The 22,170-nt window shown below is 32.3% G+C and overlaps 1 protein-coding gene across 3 annotated transcripts in view; it reads right to left on the bottom strand.

Annotated features, from left to right (window-relative positions):
- The window catches only part of LOC132943994 (uncharacterized), a 151,396-nt gene that overhangs the window by 81,332 nt on the left and 47,894 nt on the right, over window positions 1-22,170 (bottom strand). For all 3 annotated transcript variants that reach the window (XM_061013194.1, XM_061013193.1, XM_061013195.1), the window contains exon 3: window positions 2,048-2,189. In XM_061013194.1, coding sequence (XP_060869177.1) covers window positions 2,048-2,189 — 142 coding nt within the window. The remainder of the gene's footprint in view (window positions 1-2,047; window positions 2,190-22,170) is intronic.

The following is a 22,170-nucleotide window of genomic DNA, read 5'->3' on the forward strand; positions in this document are numbered from 1 at the left end:
CAAATGTGCGGAAAAAAAATTATATACCACGCTTTTGTCGCAGGTTCTATTCCCAAATGTAATATATTCGAGTAGCGTTGGGGAGCCCCGACCGACACAAAAGAGGTTTTCACCGTGCAGTGACGACGGCGACAACTATATAATATGACTCCTGAATACTGCTGCGGTACATACATATTATAAAAGAGGGGGGAAACGTCTGAGGGGCACGCTAATAATAATAATTAACCGGTCGGCGAGACGACAATATTGTCCTAAAAGCGGCGGGGGGGGGGGGGGGGTAACGTGTAATAAATATGACGCGTTTGGTGCACGTTAACGGCGCATGGTTCGGTATCGCCACCCGAAACAAAAAGGTGCGGATCGAGCGCAATTCAGAACGCTTGGCGTTTGTATTATTATAATATGTATTATATTTTATATAAATATTAAAACTCAACATTACGAGCTCGAAACAATAGTTTTGCCGTCCACTTTTATTCGACCTGTCATGTGCACTGCCCCGTTTCCCACCCGCCGCCACGGGTCACTTTTGTTCTCGTCACTCGTTTTCCCTCGGCCACCCGGTAATTTATTCCATTTGTGCGAGTCGTTGGTTTTTATTTTTTCCTACGTAGGTTTATAGGTATATACACATTACACATACGCGTACACTGCACTGAATAATGTAAAACAACATGCGGACGATATGATGATTAATAGCCGGGTTAGCCACCACTGAACAGCGCACCGACGGTAATACATGTGTATAATGTATATAATAATATATGTATATAAATATAGACCGATATACATAAATATGAATATCTGTGTGCTTATATACCTATAATACGTATACCGTATACGTGGTTCGGTAGCGAAATACCGGTCAGCTGGGCTATCGGCGGCGGTGTAGTGGTCGGGGGGGGATGAGGAGGCGGAGAGGAAGATGATGAATTTTGGAGACCTGATGATGTATATAGGAAATAGGATCCACTCGGCCCGGAGTCCCTCGAGCCATATTTTTCTCAACAAAACTTAGATAAACATTATGGGTTCCGTATTTTTCATTTGTATTGGCTCAAACATAATAAACGCAGGGTTCTCAAAATATAAAAATCCAAGTCAACAATCTTTCTGCTGTATTCGTATAATACAAAGAAAATTCTAGCGTATTATGAATTCTTACAGTATTTTTAATATTGAATTTTTTTTTTAAATAATACGAAATGTAGATAGATTATATTCTAAATAATTGTTTATTTGCAGCTATAGATATATTAAATATATACAATTATATACTGTCGTATAGGTTAACCTTATTAACATGATAATTAAATACATATCTCTAATTATAATATATGTGCAATTTTGATAATTTTGGTAATTCACTTAAACGACCTAATCAAAGTCACCAAAACAAATATAATTTAGTGCTTTTAGAGATGTAGAAAAGTGTAATATTTTATGTATTTACAGGGTGCAGCAAAAAAACTCTCCAATTTGCGAAACTAATAAAAACCAAGTCAAATATCAAAAAAAAAAAATATTATTTGTTTATAAATTGTATATATTATGATGCCATAAATTATTTTTTTAAATTATAGTAATTTATATACTCCAAATATCATGAAGAATTTGTAGGTATATTTAATAATTTTATCGGCATACATACAATTTATATTTCTCGAGTTAATAGTTATTTTGAACTAGTTAATTTATGGACGAATATATTTTGCCCTATTCACTGAATCCGTTTCCAAAATGGGTTTTCTCTTCTGTTATATGCATTTTGTACATTAACACGGGCGAATAAACGTTGTTAAATGACGATGGTTGCCGATAACATCTGTGTAATGGACAGAATGACAAACCACACGATCGATAAATCCCTATCTTTCAGATCGCCTACAATTGTGCCAACGGTTCACATTGTTGCCCCATCGCACCGAAGCTAGGTGTGCACTTTGTTACCGTGTTTAAATGTCTACTTATATAATAGTAAAACAACATTACAGTTACAGGTGCCAATCACACCCAATGTTAATAGCAAAATACATCGTTATACCTGTCTTCGATAAGAAACTTGTCACTGACGTTTTGCACGCACTCTCCTTTGGTCATGATGGTGGTCGTATTTATATTGATGTAATGGCTCACGCCAGATTGAAACCATCGACCGGACCATTGGGCAGGAAACTCACATTCACCTGCAAACGGAAACGTATAGTTGATAAATATGCTTAAAATATTGTGTTATTGAATATATATTAGTTCTTAGTTATATTAGTAGTTATTTTTGTAGTTTTTGTTGACATATTATACTGGAGCAATATTGGTCTGTTTTAATAGAAACAACAGTAAGTATTCAACTTTTGACTGCCAATGCGATGTATAGATGATTTTATATTTTTAAAACTTAAATCATTCAATATCTTTAAATATCTAGTTTTAAATATTTTGACTCAAGCAGGTAAATTATAATTTAAATACTATTCTTCATTCCAGTTTAAAATTATTACATTTACTTATATTTTTACACTTTTAGCAGATTACAGTATCTTTAGTTTTTTTATTTCAAAAGGCTACAAAATATTATGTGTTAAACAATATTTTGACCAATTAACTGTCGGTAAGTAATAATGGACTGACTGCTATAAAACCAAATTCTATATAATTATAATAATCTGAGTCACGTGCACTAATATATTATTTAAAATCCTATTTGTTTATCTTAATTACTATAGTTAAAATGATAAGTTAGATGCGATTGGTCTTAAAACTATTTTCAAACATAATTTTAATTATCTTTTAAAGTCTAGACAGTCGAAAAATAAACTAATGGAATAACAAATTGTATTTCTTTGTTTATTTATTTTGAATAAGTGATTCAATGTTTGTTTCCGTTTCATGGTGCTCCTTATGGCATGGATTAACTGGCAGGATTTGTTTTTGTAAGCATAATATATGAAATGTATTGTACCACTTTTCAGCGGCTTTATTTGTTTATGGAAGGTCGTACAATATACAGTGATAATATGTCATATGCATGATATTATGATATGAATATGATATATACGCATATACACTATACGGGTATTATAGGTAAATAAGCTTTTTTGTACTTGAAAAATGTTATATTCTTATATTATAGTTTTGATTATTTATTTTACATGTATTTGAAACTGGATTTTGTATAGGACTGCATTGGACCCCAAATCAAAACAGTTCGCCTGAGCGCAGTCGTGATAATAACCGCGTGTAGAACTATATACGAGCTGATTGAAAATTATAAGCTATTGTATTTGTACTTTGGCAAGCTATATAATTATACAGAGACACGGTGTGCGTATGAATTCACACGCCCAATATTCCTCAGCTGTATTAGGTTAATTATGTTTTGAATTACGAGTCCGCACACGCGGCGCACAGAACTGCGAAACTAGAGTATACCTATATAGTATATTATATATATTATCATGTATATACAGAGAGAGACGCGAGTATGTGTTTTCGGCATAGGTTTTTCCGCTCCCCCTCGTTTACTACTGCAGAGGGTCATACGCGCGTATTTTCTTGATACACGTACCTACCTATATATATGTATAAAATATATAATCCTAAGGATTAAAAACTCATACGCACGGTGGTAAAACCCACACACGCTCGCACGTGCCATATAGCCGAGTAGTGGAAAAAAAAAATTCCTCTACACTTGTACACTATATAATATATATATATATTATATACACTCTCGTGTATAGGTACTCTCATACTGCACCACACATAATATTATATAGGTAGGTACCAGCTATCGTCATATACGCGTTGTACGTATTTGTGTGTGTGTGTGTGTGTGTGTGATGAATAATATTATTTAGTGTTATATATGTATATACATGTGTGTACGACGGCGGGAGTATATATACTGTTAATAAACACGGGAGCCTGTGGCGGTTGCAGCGGGGTGGCGAGTGGGTGGCCGACGGTAGAGGGTGGGTTGCGCACACACGTATGGTGGTGTATGTATACCCAGTTTTAATACTCGGCCGAAAGCGCATTCCTATTAAACTTTAAGCTTTTCGGGTCCAACTTTGTGTATGCGTTCGTGTGTATAATACACAAAACACTACGCGTTTATAAACACACATAAGCCACCAGGAGATGCCCGCTACGGGCGCCTCCACCGTCGTCGCCGTCGTCGTCGTGGCAGGGTGAGGCGATATTGGACCCGGGATAGAGACCGTGGCGTCGGCGGCGGCGGCGGCGGAAAAGAGGGCGAACGCCGCCGACCAAAGACAGAACGCCCGCGCGCCGAAGGTGGTGGTTTTGGGACTGTGTGTGTGGATGGTTGAATGGGTGGGCTGGGGGGGCGACACCGCCGATATTAATTTCTATACCGGGGCCCCCGCCAACCGGGCTGTCAAGAGGAGTGATGGAGATCAATATTGCCGAGTTATAAATAATACCAGACGAAACTTAACCTCCAAACCCCCTTCTCCTTGTCCCGTCACCGAAAACCCCGATCGTCGTGTCGTTCTCACACTTTAATATATATTATGTATATATAGTATACCTATACACGCGACCGTTATCCCGCGGGCAAACCTCCTACAATATATATACGCACACACACACACACACACACACTCGCACACACATATGTTATATTATAAATAAATATATATATATATAATATACGAGAAATGCGCAATAAACGTGAACAATATCAACGCACATATTATTATTAACACTAACACCAAGACGAGCACTCAGCGGGTGATGAATATATATAATACGTCAACTGTGCGAAGCGTCAGGTGTTTTATTTTATTGTACCTAATTGTTTTAAATATTTTTCCCACAAATGAAATTTATAATACACTTACGACTTATAATTATTATAATAAAATGATTTGAGGAGTATTATAGTCAGAGGGTGAAATGTATACTCGTCTGAGCATATAGGCGACAACTATACACAATGATTATCGAGAAGGCAGGAGAGACCAAACATTGTTTTTTTTTGATTTTAAAGACTGATTTTTCCAAAGTAACTCAAAGAACTTGAGTAGTTTCTATGAGCACATATATAACGCGGCGTTATACATATACATATACATCGTTTAATGTATAGTCGTATAGATTTATAATTTTAAATTAACTTTGGTTTGATCATAGATCAACAATTTACATAGTTAAATGAGATAACTACAGCTCTTTGATAAAGAAATAAATCGTAATAAAACGTGAATTCAGTGCGTTTATTATGATACTGCTGTAAATCGTAATTAGAATATAAATCAAAATTTATATTTATAGTCCTGTTGTTTTAGTTATATTTCGGATTCATTTTATTTTAACCGGAAGTTGATAAAGAAATAAGTAGACAAATTATAAAGTTTGTAGAAACGAGATACCTATTCCAAAATGAGAGGTTGAAGAGGAGTTAATTGTCACTACCTTTAATTGTAATATATGATTGGGAGTGGGAATTTTTAAATTGAAACAGGAAAATAATATTAATGTTGAACGTTGAAAATTCGACTAGCAGAGGTCATCCATGCGTGACGAAGACATCTCTCTTGGGCGATGCGCGACGTCTCTAGGAAAACCGAGTCCGCTGTTAAATAACGAACGTCGATTATTAACATAATAATACTTTGGTACACCTTTGTATAGTATCCTACGGACCACGTACGAGCAATATCATAATATATAATATTATTATAGTATAATATTATATAGCATGGTCGGCGCGGCGTTTTGACGTTTCAATAGAGTTTAAGAACACTAACGTTTTTACTCTTTCATAAATGTAATGATTAATCGAATACAATGACTCACACTTTGAACATCACAAACGAATCTTCTCAGTGTCCGCTATCGATACACGACGAACACATATATATTATTTTATATTATACAGTTATACAGTAATGATCGAAATATTATCAGGAAATAATTTTTTTTTTTTTTGTTCCTACTTTTGGACATGGAAATGACTGCGGAAACCCGATAACGTGTAGAACAAATATTCGTATGTAAGGTTGGTAATGTGTATTTTGATTTTGGGAAAATAACACAGTTCTATTGTTTGTGTTTAGACATTAAAAACACTATAATAAAAATACAAAACTTTTCGCAGTGATGTTCACCACGAGACTAGATACTGCGGGTATAGTATATGTTCTTGCGACGGCTGATGAATTGATATACCGTAACAACCCTGCAGCACGCTACACGCACGAATGGGGGATACCATCAGTCTATATAATACAACTGTTCGTTTTCCACTTGGAAGAAACCGTCCAAAAGTATATGATACACAGTACTACAGTAATCGAAACATAATATGTGTTTCTGCATCACAACGCGGTAGTTATAAAACCGTCGGACAGGATTTCGCGATTATGATGACGGTCGTTTCAGCCCGCGGCGGATATGTATTTATTGTTTATACATAATATATGTGTGAGTGTGTTTGTGTGTGCGTGTGTGTACACTGTATATGCAACAGTCACACCGACTCTCGACCTGTCGAACATCAGCCGTCGAGCTTCATAATGATATATATATATACGGATCCGAACATATCATCGCCGTCATCTGTCCGGTTTCCCACGGGGGCAAATATTTGCTCGCCGATTTCCAAAAGGGATCACGACCCTAGACCGAATCCCCCCCCCCACATCGGAGTCTTTACCCCGCACTGTTGCCGCCGTCGTCGCAGGTCGACGATTTAAAACAAACAATGGGCAAACCGCGCCGTTGTTCTCGCTATATTATATATACATATATTTGCGCGACTATAATGCCCGTCGTATGACGGTAAGCAATAAGCATACATACATTATATTATAAAATATATAGGTATATAAACTGTGGTATCGTGGGATATACCGTGGTCCGTGTACTCCGCAGCACAAAGCTCTTCAAAAACAATGCTAATTGAAAACCGGCTGTACATAAATATATAGTTTCTGGACGCCCTTTTCTTCCGTACCGTGACCTAACACACGCCGGTATACGGGACGGCATAATAATAATAATATTACAATACAGTGTGCAATGTGCGTAGCAGCATAGATGTCTGGCGACTACAGCGAAGACTTGACGACTAAGCGTAGGTACAATAAACGGGAGTATACCTCGCGGGTTATTAGTTATTGTGCAGCTATTATCGCGTTCAGAAACCGTCGATGAAATATATTATATTTTTACGACTTCCCGAGGGGGACCGGGAAGAAATTCGCATTACGCTCAGCAGCTATAGAATTATAAAAGCGTATCACCGTGGCGATGGAACCGAAAGAGAGGGAAAAAAGTATACGAAAAGTGCAGTGACTCGGTGAAATGCGGTTAATTAAAATGAATAGCTGGCAACGGACTATTGTGTTGTAATAAACATCGGAAAAACAAACATTTAAAATAAATAGACTGTTGATCTGTTTGCGTGTATTTTCTACCGCGATCTTTTCGTTTTCTTTTCGTACATCGATCTATCCCTGCAAGTTTGTCGTTATTATTATTATATTCCCTCGTACAACGTAGGCATATATACCTGACTATGTGCAGCTACAGACATTTATTATTTTGTAACACCATTCATTGTCAAACACATAGACGAATTTAATTAAACGCATATTAATTTACCAACGACTGACGGAAGATACTATAACGCCGCGTAGGAACGATGAAACTTTATCGACTATTAAATTGAAATGTCCGGGACCGGACCTTATTTTGCGCACCACAGAACGCATACGTATATAAATATATGCACTCAAAAACATTTAGTCCCAGACTTAAATTGAAACAGTATTTTATGGAACAAAAAAACTTTATTAATTTGAAAACTGCTGCATACCAATCTATTGCACTGACTCAAATGGACAATAAACATTTTTGTAATAGGTACCTATACTCAGGTAATTTATAATAAGGTTGTAATATAAAAAAGGTTATGTAAATGTAAATATAAATGTACGCCAATAATTTGTGTTTTGTCAATGTATATGATTATATTATTGTTATCTAATAAATTTAATACATTAAATTTAAAATAAAAATTGGAACACCATATCTATAAATTGACCTAGGTATTATATACCAACCGACAAGGTATTAAAGTCATGCCGTTTAAGAGTTAATGGTTTAGTATTCCTCAAAATATAAAATATAATTGTCATACAGGTATATTATATTCGAGATTATATTATAATATTAAATAACACAAATTCACAATACTCGCTAGATACACTAACAGAGGACTTCATTTTATTATATTAAGACATGAATATAAACAGTACCAGATGCCATGAAAGTATTTAAAATAAATCTCATCATTATTGAGAAGCCTATTGTTGCCTATACATATTACACCGATATTAATATTATGAAAAGTCAATAAATTATTATTATATTTTGTTTGTAATTAAATTGAAATAACGTATAACTACTACCAAAGTGAATAAACAATCATAATATAGTAAAATTTACCTTTTATTTTTAAAAACCTTTTTTTATACCTACCTATATTTTATTACAGTTAAAAAATTATAAAACCGAACAAATCTATTTGCTTACAATTGATCCTTCAACAAATGAATATGAAATAGCCATATTTGTTTTTTTTTTTGCAACATTTTATCCAATTTGACGTCAAAATAATAGTAAATAATACTTTATTACCCCTATACCTCTATGTATATTTTATTTTATTCTATTTTTTCAACTTTATCCCGGCAACTTTGGCCATTAGCTAACTAATGTATATTTTTATACATTTCTTAGGGTCCGTTTTAAAATCATAGTTTAATCCTCGGTTACGCTTAACCCACTGATTTTACAGGCCGATGTCGGTGGTTTAACCTTATTTTAGAGGTGCAGTGTTTACATTTGGCCACGGTCGCGAACAAACGGTACAGAGATACAAAATGCTACGGAAAGAATATTCGTACGCCGAATATAGGTAGATAGTATTGCCAGTACATGTTCAGAGTTCAGACCATTCGTTCGTGTTCGTTTTCCGTCGTTCGATAGCCTTCGCTCGGGAAGCTAATTGTCTTGACGGCCCGAACGTCGTTCACACCGAATAGCATTTTATGTGATCTCACCGCCACCTAATCGAACCGCTCCGAACGCGACGAATGGCTGTTCGTAATTGCCTAACGCACCTTGTAAACGCTGCGGTCATTCAAATCGATATGTTTCGTTTTTATTCACTATATAACTCATCGCCGGTGAAAATAGATAGTGTGGACTGGCAATGCGTGCATTACTCGTCATGTCTACAAGCACGATACGTTTTTGATGCGACAACGGAATTTTGGTTTTATATTTCAAATAACGGTAGTGAGTACGAATTATAATAACAATCGATCACGGTACTTTTTGGCTAGCATAATACACGGCTAATTTGATTACAATATAACAACAACACTTTAAATGCATAACACTATACAATAATAATGATACGTGTACTGAAATTTAATTACGCCTAATGGTTTATCGATACCGAAAAGGTTTTTGAAAAATAAATATATACGATTGTTTTTTTCCCGTCCTTCTTTCTTTGACCTAGCTGAAATTAAAGTGGTATCGCACCAACTAATAGTATTTTATCTCTGGCTACCATTCAATACCAATGTGTCTCGTTTCAAATAATTCCAGGATATGTCATTTTGTAACCGAACGAAATTCCCCAAAGGACATTTTCTAATTTCGGTATATTTTTTCCCTATTCCTTTCCCGCGTAAAACTTCTATTACAGCATTCGGCACAAATTATATCAGAAGAAGACGACGACGGCGACGACGACGACTACGGTCGATACCTCTACCCTCCCCTACCGTACACCGGAGCGTATATTTCCCCCGGGGGCGTCACTGCCCCGGCAACGGCGGCTCTAATTACGTTAGATATCCGAACTCCTGTCGCGCGCCTACCCCTTCCGCGGGCATAATTCATTAATCACAAACCGGCCAAGTGGGTAACACGTGTTCCCGGCCCAACCTCCGCCCCGCTCCCATACACATATATACCTATACATAATATATACGTATAGGAACTGCACGCGGGTCTCGCTTTTCATTATGCACGTTATGTAAAGTGACGGGTCTGAGACTTCCTCCCCCGCGCACAATCTACAACCCGAAGTTCCGTTGACCGATCTTGTATGATTTATCGTGAGTTTGCTATTCTATATACGTATAATTTTCGTTGACCCCCGCGATATGTATACGTAGTATAACGCGTATTGTATTGCTGTCGATAATAATTTTGAAAACCGCAACATAACGTTATAATATATTATACCTACGTGCATATATGAGCTTGAAAAAGATAACCAAATCGAATAAAACCATCACGGAAACATCAACATTTTTAAATATTTCACTGCAGTAACGTTATTTGCTGTATATTAGTAACATGGATACACTGTTATTGTTGTTATAAAATGGCTAAAAGACATTTTACAAAAATATTATGAAGGTACGTATTATAATATAATATATTATAGTTCCAATAACCATTAAAATTACCCAACAGACAAGGATTTAAACTTTAAAATGAGTACATAATAATTTTAATTTTAATTTTCTATACCAGTGTATTTATAGATTTTATTTAAATAACATCTAAATCAACTATACCCAGTAAAATCAATAAAAATACTTGTTTTAACTTATAGAAATCATCAAACTAAATCTTTGTAATAACGTAAATTTATCTAGGTCGTATAGTTAATACTAATTTTATAAATGAGAACGATATTTTCATAATAATTTATTTGTCATTTGACACATTGTGTGTGTATCTTGAATACTACCCGCCTACCCATAAATCTTAACTTATGGGATTCAAAATGCAATACTATAATACCTATGACATAACAAATGTCACTTTAATCATATAAACAGTAAATAAATATTTCGATATCATCAGACTAGTAATTATCATGTACGATGTACAACATGTGGGTAGTGGAAGGAGCCAAAACTAAAAATACTAAAACTATATTACATACAAATATCATTAGCCTGCTGTATAGTTTAATGTTTATAATTGAGATGGTTCGTTAAAATATTGCGTATCAGTTACGATTTATGGTATTTATTTATTTATTTTTGGTTTAGTGCGTAGACCAAATATTTAAATATCCGTTTGAAAAACTTACATTTCAAAATGTATGAAAATTGATTGTCTATTTAAAAACTTGAAACATTCGAAACCAAAGTTTTCCAAAAAAATAATAATCACATAGAACATATTTTTTTAGACTGACATAATTTAATGTATCTATTTATATATCTGAATTATATATCTAAAGTAACGATTAAAAGTTTAAAAGCAAAAATGAATAAATAAAAAAATTACAACTTAAAACAGAAAATACAGTTATTAATTGAAAAAAACAGTTCCATTTGTAAGTTGTTGATCCACTAAACACGTTTCAATGAATTATATATGACCTACGAATTTGATATCAAACAATAATAAGTACAATTTTTAGTTGGACTAGCTTGTAATAAAAATGAATAATTATATAAATAACAAATTAAATATAGGTAATACAAATAATTTAAATAATTTAAATTAAGAAAGTTTCATCTCCTATATTATTCAACAGTTTATAATTTCAAAATGAACGAAAAGTAGTTACTACTGTCAAATTATCCTAAAAAGTACAAGTAATAATTAGGTACCTAATCAATTATATTAAAATTCGGAACTAGTTTTTGAACAATTCTTGAAAAAAGTATCTGTTTTACCGGGGATGCTTGATTTTATTATTTATTTATTTTTATACCATGGATTAATAAACATACCTACTAATCATAGAATGCGTCGAATTCTAATCATACAGTATTCGTATACGTAAACGTTTTGATATGCCATTTCAACAACATTCATTGAATACGTCATATTAATATATTATACGTATTATATGGATGAGTTTCAATTATTTGGAGTATGCATGAATAAAATAAAACATGTACACATTTCTACAACAAAACAACATAAAATAGATAAATAGTCTTAATTTATGTAATTGATTGAGAAAAAGTAAATTAAGTACTTTTGAATTTAAAAGTAAAATCTACCATTACAAGAAAATAGTGTATTTCTATAGACATTTTCATTTAAAATTGGGCACACGTTTTTACAAATGTTAAGTTACTTTTTAGATTAACATATAGTTATCTCCAATCATCAACAGCCTATAGTAGAACGATAAATTACATAGATTTGTATACCCACTACAACTATCCAATCATGATTGGACGTGCACTACGCATATGCGTCTATAAATATCGCTATACAATATTGTTACGTATTTTCACTCGGATCAACACCGCGCGCGTGGGCTCGAGATTAATTAATTGCTCGGAGACTAGAATAACCGGCACATTTCACGAGATGCTAAAAAAATTATAAATATATTATATAGGTAGTGACAATCGTAAACGGCGCGTGGAAACAAGGTTGCCCGGGAGACGTCTCCATTATTGGCTTTCGTGTAATTTCGAAAACAGAAGAAAAAAACACCAACGACGACACTGACGAGTTTCGCTGTCGTCGGCACAAACGTCCTTCTCGCCCTCTAGTTAATTAAATAATGAAATATAGCATACCGCGTACGCTACGCCGCCACGGTGCATGTATATATTATATTCAACGGCAGACGTTTGTTTTGACGTAAATTTTTCACTTAATTAACAGACGCTTGGGGTTTATTTTCGTTCCCGTCTCACTCCCCCTCTCTTTATCATGACTCTGTGTCTATCTGGCGACACATGAAGCTGCAGCTCGCTCGTTCGTCCCCGAAAGGATGTAGGTGGAGGAGCAGTATGAAAAACAACAATAACTCGACGTGACTCTACCGCGGTATAATACGTGAGTACGGAGTATTAGCGTTCATATTGTACTCGGCAACGGCACCCATATGCGTCATATATATGTCAAGATTATATACAGGCCACAGCTAGGGTAGCCCATCGTGTTTTTCGGTGTTCTCATTACCTAAACCGACACAGCAAAATGGGCAATCTGCACTTTAGCCCACCGGCCATTGTATATGATATTATATGTTAAGCCACTACTATATGTTAACCTATGATATAGGCACACGAGCTTTTATTTTTTATCACTAAAAATTATTATTTCAGCCAATGTATGTGTTTTTTTTTTTGCAAATTATTTCAAGTCATTATACACCAAATAACAAGTATACAACCTCGTATACAACGATAAATATACAATACAGTTCTTAATTTGTGTGTGTAGTTCCGTATCATTTAGGAATTTCGGTACGTTAGGGGTGCCGGAGCATATAGATTTTATGTCACATCAAAAATAGTAAAAACATATCATTTTTCTTATCAAACGTCGTTGTGTTATATCCATAAATGCATGTGCGATGTGCACTAACAATGAACTAATAATAAATGAAACAAAGGGGTTTAAAAAAACATGATTCATTTCCCGATAAAATTACTGTTTAGTGATGATATACAATCACCCTGTATATACGAGTCCGAGTCACGTACGTTTCGGTATAGGGATGTGCCTCGTCGGCGGATGGGTCACAGACAGGCCGCGGAAGGTTACGTGCGTATATATATATATAAAACGACATCGAATTCTGAGAAAGAAGGATGAGAGATTTTTTGAATTTGAGCGTGTGTGAGTGTGGCAACAACGGGCGACGTAGGTTGTTTTTTCTCTCCCGCTCGCTTCGTCCGCGCGCACGTTGTTCCCCCGGGGACGAGGCAGCACGCGCATTCCGGACGCAATTTAATTGGGATTATAGCATGGAGGACCACCGCGCCGAGCTGCTGCGGTTGTTGTTGTCGTTGTTGTTGCCGTTGCGGTGGCAGAATTTAATCCTGCGTAGGCTTCCGAGTGTTTGCGACACGACGGAGGAGAGTGTACATATTGATACAGAGATATTTAATAGAAAAATAAAATCACGAAGACGTCAACAAATAATTATATATAAATATTGTGAACAAATTGTTCAAATAGTGTAGGTTACCCCACATTGGGTATTATGTATATACTAGCGCGAAGAACAACGACAAAACCAAAAAAATTATAAGGATAAATAGATTCATATAATAATATAATTTGACTCACATAAAATAATTTTTATGTATGCTCTCGTGTATGCATGTGTCACAAGCTCAAAAGCTTTGTGTACAAACATTTAAAAAAATATATAATTTAATTGGGTACATTTATAGAATAACGTAATTATAAATTGTGGATGAACACCACTGCAATGTGCACGCAGAGACACGCGTAAGACATTCTGACTCTGTATAATAAATTATACTTAAAAATATATTTAATAGGTAGTCAAACATGTCAAGGGATCTTCTTCATTAGAAAAAAATAAAAGAGTTATATTTCAATGTTGTCAGAAAACCGGATATTTTTTCACGATTTTTAATCCTTAAGCTATCATCACCACATGTGAGCACATGCATGTAATGCACTGTTGAGCAGAAAACGACAAGTGCCGTGAAAAAACACATTTAGGTACTATAATAATAAAAATATAATAGATAATTTAGAGGATAATTGACACACCTACCTTTTAAGAATTTTGCATATTATACAATCATTAAAATGTATATGTTTTACAATAAAAATAGATATTTATTTAAATATTTTGGTGGTCACTATAGGTGGTCATATATTATTAATCAAAATTCGATAATCTAATGGTTACAACATAAATAAAACACTACCTAATTCTAAATAACTGTTCGAAATTGGTAATGTCACCGTCAAAAGTATCAATTCTATATATTTAACCTTTTCAAATTTGCTTATTGTTCTCTACGGAATAGATTGTAAATATAACATAAAGAAAAAAAAGAAATAATAATTTGTCAATCTAAAATTTAACTATACGCATTATTATTTATTACAATATTTCTAAACACAACCAATGTAATAATAAAATTCGATAGGTAATATTTGTATTGCATAAATACATTCTGTTTCAATTATTATTAAATATAATAACCATCAAGGCTTATTTCAAATATTGTTTATATTTCGAGTTAAAATTTGTTAGATCGTCAACAAATGTATTGAATAAATCATCAGCCATTCAAAATCAGCTCAGTATAACAAAGCAGCCAAAAACTCTGGTTTTGTCTGAAACCCCAATTCCAACTTTCAATCGCACTCTACCAGGAAAACTTTGTCCTTTATCAGGCACCGTGCGATCTTTTCAAAAAACGGCTTTTCTAAAACTCACCACAACCACCATGACAATAAATCACTATCCAATTCCATTTATTAGTTTTTTAAATTCCGAGTTTGAAGATAAAATAAAATGCAAGAAAGTTATCACTAAAACTCATTTAAAACCAATATGGAATATCATTTTTTTTTTTTTTTAATAAGTCCCATAGAGGTATGTATTTTTCTATGGAATATAGGTACATACTGCAATTAATCAATTATTAGATGAACGTAAAAATATGTTGATGAGGATTAATATAATTTTAACAAACCAACTTATATTTATTTTATCCTAAATTCCTAAACATTCGAGAAATACTAAAACAAATAAATTAATCTACGAGATTTAAAATAATGTGTTTTTATTTTAAGCTTTCTATGCAATTACAATAACCATTCAACTTTAGGGATATAGAATAAGTGATCGAAAAAGTTTCATATATAAGTCCTTCTATAAATTGGAAATTTGATTCAGGTATATTTAAGATAGGTAATTTATGAAATCCTAAATTAATTTCTAACAATTTAATTTTTATAAACTTTTGTGTTCTAAATGTGTAATTCAATGAATATTGGAATTACAAGATTTATTATAAGATTGCGTACAGTTCGATTTAGAATTTATTTAGTTATAATTTGATAAGATATATAGATACTTACTATAGGTAATAATTTCAAATTAGCTTAAACTTTCAATAACGTACCAAATTATTATACCCGTACGGCCGTACTTACGACACTATGGTAAAACGAACAATATTAAATATTTAAAAAAGACACAATTGTGTGTGGGGGTATTATGTGTGATATTGTGGTAGTGTGAACGATTGTCAGGTGTCATTGCTACGTAGCAGATTTATTTCAGGAGGATTACTGGTCGACAATAAACTTGTCCGTACGGAAAGCGATTAAATGCGCTCGCGAAAATACGGATATTGTGTCAAGGTGTTTATATAGAGACTTTTGCGTAAGTGTATTATGTACATAAAATATTATTGGTAGAGTAAGTAAAGAGGGTTTATAAATCTTCCAACAAAAGTATTTCATAATATATAAAAAAAATACTAATAATAAAAGTGTGATTTAGTAAAAACTAAAAAGCATTAAACATTGTTATTCCTGAAGTTTATCCGATTGCTTATTCGGAAGGATAAGAGGCAACAAATGTTCATGAATGACTGTGTTATGAAAATATCATCTTCAATTTATTGAAAACACGGTTAGGACTTAGGAGTACGGAACGAGCAACGATATTGACATATTGTGTATACAATAAAAGTTATCAAAATTTAAATAAAACAAAAGGTCAAGGGTTACCTATAACTTATAAATAAATAAAATCAGTTATACTCATATTGATAACTTGAAATAAAAAAATAAATATTTCAATATCAAATAATTGAATATTATATAAGCAATAGGTTTACTTCCCAGACCCTATTCCGTATAACATCATACCTAATTCATAAATTCACAATGTTTTGATAATATTTCATGTTCGGTTCATAGATATATTTGGTCAAGAAACCACAAAGTATAGGTCACCGTGACTTATAATTTTAGTAATCATTATTTTAAATACACATATATTCATATATTTTTACAAAGGGAGTATACGTCATTGTAACAGGACACGCTGTCAAAACAAAAGAGGCTCTCATTATTTTCGCATAATAGAAATGCTAATTTTGAACATAAACTCGGGAAATAAATAAATTAAACTCTCAGTTTGATGGCGGTAACAGCGGTGTCAATATAAATAAAGTATAAAGGGACAGAAGAGGACGCGGGGACAAGAGAAAAAGGGTTGAAACAAGAGTACATTTTTTTTAACAAAACCATTTGTTCGGTTTTTGTAAAAATATGGAGCATGGATTTTTTTTTGTTTGTTTGGGAAAATAATGTAATAGACAGACAAACAGACATACCCTACCGAAGTTATATACATTCATTAATACATATATAATTTACAAACATAAACAACACAAAATATATTTTATATACGTTTATATTAAATGTAAAACATAACAAGTTAGAAAAGCACACTCTGTGATCGTGCTAAATTTCCGATTTTTAAACGTATTTTAAACAATAAACTATAATTGCATACACAATTTTAAAAGAATTTGTTACCTAACCTAGTATATTCTACTGATGTGTAGAAACCTATATACATTAAGTATATTAATGTATTAATAATTTATAAGAAATTGTTTGAAGTTTTAAAGAACTTATGTATACCTGTTTTTTTTAAAAATTAGCTAGAATTAGTTTACATTAAATACTCATATTTTGATAATTTTAATACCGTCTAATATTGGATAGTATTAATTTACTTTTAACAGAACTAATAAAGATTTTTTTTTAAAGAATAATAGGTAATGGTACGAATAATATCCATCTTCTTACTAACCAAATCAACAACTAGGTTTACCAAATTGTCCACGTTTAACTACGGATGGACGGACACAAGTATCTAGGCTTATGTTGAGAAACCTAAAATGGCTTAAAATTATTAAATAAATATCGTGAGTATCACTAACATCCTCGTCACCGATGTTGATGTAGTACATTTTTCCTATGTTACCGCAGAAGAATACAAACACAATATTTTATAGTTAGACTACCTATCAGTTTTAAATTATTCATCACTAACTTCTCGGAACTACTATAAAAATTATAGTTATATATATATATATAAATATACTGCTTATTACTATTTTGTGACTGTCCAAGTATGAAATTAAACGAAAACATTTTTAATCAATCAATAAATTACAGTATACAAACGTTTGTACTCGATGTTTTATTTAAAGGAAATACAATTTATTTGACAGATGAAGAAAAATCTTGGCTGATAGCCAATTTATTATAAAAAGGAATAAGCAACTAATCAAGAACACACATATACATTATAGAACAATATAATTTACCCATTTTTTTTAGGTATACGAGGAATGGTTGTATAGATTATAGAACTGGTTGAATTAATTTGGGCTTATACGAAAAAGGTATAAGAATGACGTGAATAAACGTGTTTGAAAATAAGCATAAAAAACTTAAATAAAAAAAAAATTAAGAATCAGACGGTTAAAAAATGAGAGATATCATAGTAGGTATGTCAGTATACAACGGTATACAAACACAATTTTTAGAGTTTATTCAGTAGTAATTGCATGCATATGAAATCGAGTGAATATAGTCCAGTGGTTCCCAACCATTTTTATTCTAAGCTCCCATTGAACATTTTCAAAATTCTCACGCCCCCTCTTTAAATTAGAGTTTATAAATTTATATTTAATCTTTGTACAAGATTATCTGTATCAATATTAGATAATCTGTGAAGAGGTCAATCATTATAAAACACTTGTATAATTGTTAGCAATAGGCGACCGTCCGACACTTAATTTATTGTTTTCAATTTTACTAATTGTAAAATTACATTGCTATTTTAATAACAAAATGCTCGTTATTTCATGATCACAAGAGATATTCCCCCCGTACAGTATCTAAATCCCCCCCGGTTGGGAACCACTGATATAGTCTAAAATATAATTATACTCTTTGTAAGTCGCAGATAAATCGAAGGAAATATAACTAATTATTTTTAATGTACTCTGTAATGAATTTTAAATAGGTAATATGAAATCAAAGTGCGTATACGCTAGTATAATGTCGTATAATGTATAGGCAAGTACAACTATTGCAGCATAGGTTCAAAAATATAATTTATAAAAAACAATAATGGATTAAAAATATAAACAATTCAGTAATGGGAACCTGATTACTAATTTTAATGAAAGTTATATAATCAGAGTATAAAAATAACATATAATAAGTTATTAAATTTAAGAATAGGTAACGAATAATTAAAAATATTAGTGCATAGGTATATTTATTTTTATTTTATTAAAAATCTCATCTTATTTTGTTATGAAATTGACATACTATGATATTTATTATTTTCAGTTTGTGTATGTAAATAACGAATAGCTATTATAAGTATATGCATAACAACTTTAGAAATATCATATTATATTATTATGAAACATTTATTTTTAAATATAGATAGTATATATAGAGAGTTTATACTATTGACCAATAATGAATGTTTTTATAAACTATCATTCAATACAATTTAGCTGGTATTGATCTAGTATACATGGACGCTTTGATGAACCCATTTATCAATGTAATTAGTAATTACCAAAATCCGGTTATTGTAGTATATGCATGTAATAGTGTAGTACATCTAAATATTTTTGTTTATGATATATACAACTACATATTAAAAATAGACGAAATTATTTTGAATCTAATAATTTTTTATGCATAAAATATTACTTTTGTTTTAGTTTATGTACACAAATTATTCAATGAAAACTCGTTTCATTGTTTGTAAATACAATACATATAAAATAGAACATAAAATAATTAACAGTAATTAACATTATATAAATCGAAATAAAAGTGATATACAATATTAAATATATTAATATAATACATAATAATAATATAATATATTATATTATCAAAAAAATTAAAACAATGAAAAACTATTTTTACAAGAATCTATATATTTACCTATACTTTAAAATTGTGAAAAAGATTGAACTACCTGCCTACCGAGTTAGGTATTAAATGACACCAACATATTTTATTAGGTGTGTATATAATATCGTGAAAAAACCAGTAGGTAACATTATAGATCGTATGATATCATTTTCACTGACATTTTTTTTGTTCAATAATTGTGATTTACCTATAATATTTTGAAAAAAAATGGATAGTAAATATTCCAGTATAACTTAATTATTGATACTGGTTTAAATAACATAGGTTCCAAAAAGGTAGACAATTAAAATAAAAATGTCTTCACGATGTCTGTTTTACATTTGAATGTCGGTCGATTAAACGTGACATGCAAATTAAACTGAGCTGACTGTACCAGAACCAAAAATGCAAATCGAGTTATTTCCTGCATAGTTATCACGGTGTTTTGGTGCTTCAGAATTGAGGGCTAGGCGTTTTAGAGTGAAGAAGTGCGAGGGGTGAATTTGTAATTGTGTTGGGACTAGGGTTTTGTCCCCGTAAAGGAAGGAGAGGTGAAAAAAGTCCCGGGCATCATTGAACGATGGCGACGATGATGACCCAGCAATGAAAAATGATTCGCAGGGGCTGTACAGACAACATAGAAAGGGAAAGATACAAAGGTCGGTAGATGTCTGACAGGTGGACCTTTTTCAGGACTTTTGGGGTAATAATTGCTTAATTTAAAAACGTCAGTCACCACGATGAAAAATAACCCAATGACAAACAAGACACTACTACAGTTGTATAAGTTGTATCTTTTAGAACACTTCTTAATTCGTCTTACATTTTTTTTTGCCCTCGACAATATTTTAGTACGATGTATGAAATATCTGATAAAATATTTTGTACATTTGTAAATTAAAAAATTAGATTGACAAGTGTTACCATTCATTTTTATTTTTTATAGCTACTACAATACTCAAAATATAATTAATAAAACTGTATTTTTAAAATTTAGTCTAACTTATAATGGTTATTCAAGTAAGTCGTAATACAAATAATTCATTAAAACTTGATTAAATTCATATATTATCATTTTTGATGCATAACTACATTATTTTAACTATATGTAATAATAAATTAAAAATGTATTATTGAAATAAGTTTATCATAATCTTAGTCCACGCTATTATTTTGATTAATCAGCTGACATTTATTGTTCAGCCATTGCATTTAAAAATAATAAATTACCACATTTTTTTTATTTTGTTTTATAAGGATCAAGTACACAGCTATTATAGCTTTACCACCATCTTATTGAAATATTAGCGAACTAAAATAGATTATACACACGACAAGTATATTATCCACATATATATTTAAATAATAGTAATTATACTAAGTAGCATAAAGTTACAATATCATAATTTATAATTTAATATATAAATAGTTTGTCCATTGGAATATTAATTGTGTATATCAAAATGTATTAAGTTGTCTGTGCCAAGTGTTTATAATGCACGTTTATAGATGGAATCTAAAGCAAGAGGTAAGAAAACACGTTTTTCAAACACCTGTAGTCAAAGATAATTAATCAGAATTTTGAATACCGTAGTCTATATATGATATCATCTCTATATAAGTGGAGGTTTGCGAACCTTATTCGTGTGAGTTTCAATTCCCATCACGTTGATCCGGGAACCACTGTTATTGGCATCGTTATGGAAATCTGACGGATAAAATATCAAACGGGTTTGTAGAGAGAGAAATATATAAGAGCGAGGGGAACACGTTTGGTCCGAGTCAATTATTGACCAGCTTGGATATAATATTACACCATGCGAGACCATCCACAACAGCATGTCGTACCCAACAAAATGGTATATACATATACAGTGTTCCGATAGTTAGGTAATAAAATAATACAACCTCCAATAGCACAGGAATGGCCGGTCGGTCGTGCGCACATAGTTTCCGCTTCATTATTGGCGAGCTTGAACCACTCTTCATTATTATTATTATTATTATTATTATAATACACCTGATGATGGCCTGGTTTTTAATTAAAAAATAATAATAAAAATAGCGAAATAAATTGAAACCACTGGGTATAATAACGAGATACAAGAGAGGCAAAGCCCCCTCAGGAACGATAGGAATTCCAACCTGTGTATGATATTGTTGCAGAAGAATGCCGGTAAAATGTCAACGCATACAAGGGTTACCATGCAATATATTGGGCACGGGGAACTTGAATGAAAAAATTCCTACCTGCATTTACTATTTACCGATGCAAACGCTGATGGAAAGGGAGGAAAGGAAAAATGCTTTTCGTAGTTTTTACTTTTTATTTCAAACATACAATGGTAGGTATATTGTATACCTAACAAT

This window comes from Metopolophium dirhodum, chromosome 4, assembly GCF_019925205.1.
Source record: "Metopolophium dirhodum isolate CAU chromosome 4, ASM1992520v1, whole genome shotgun sequence".
Lineage (NCBI taxonomy): Eukaryota > Metazoa > Arthropoda > Insecta > Hemiptera > Aphididae > Metopolophium > Metopolophium dirhodum.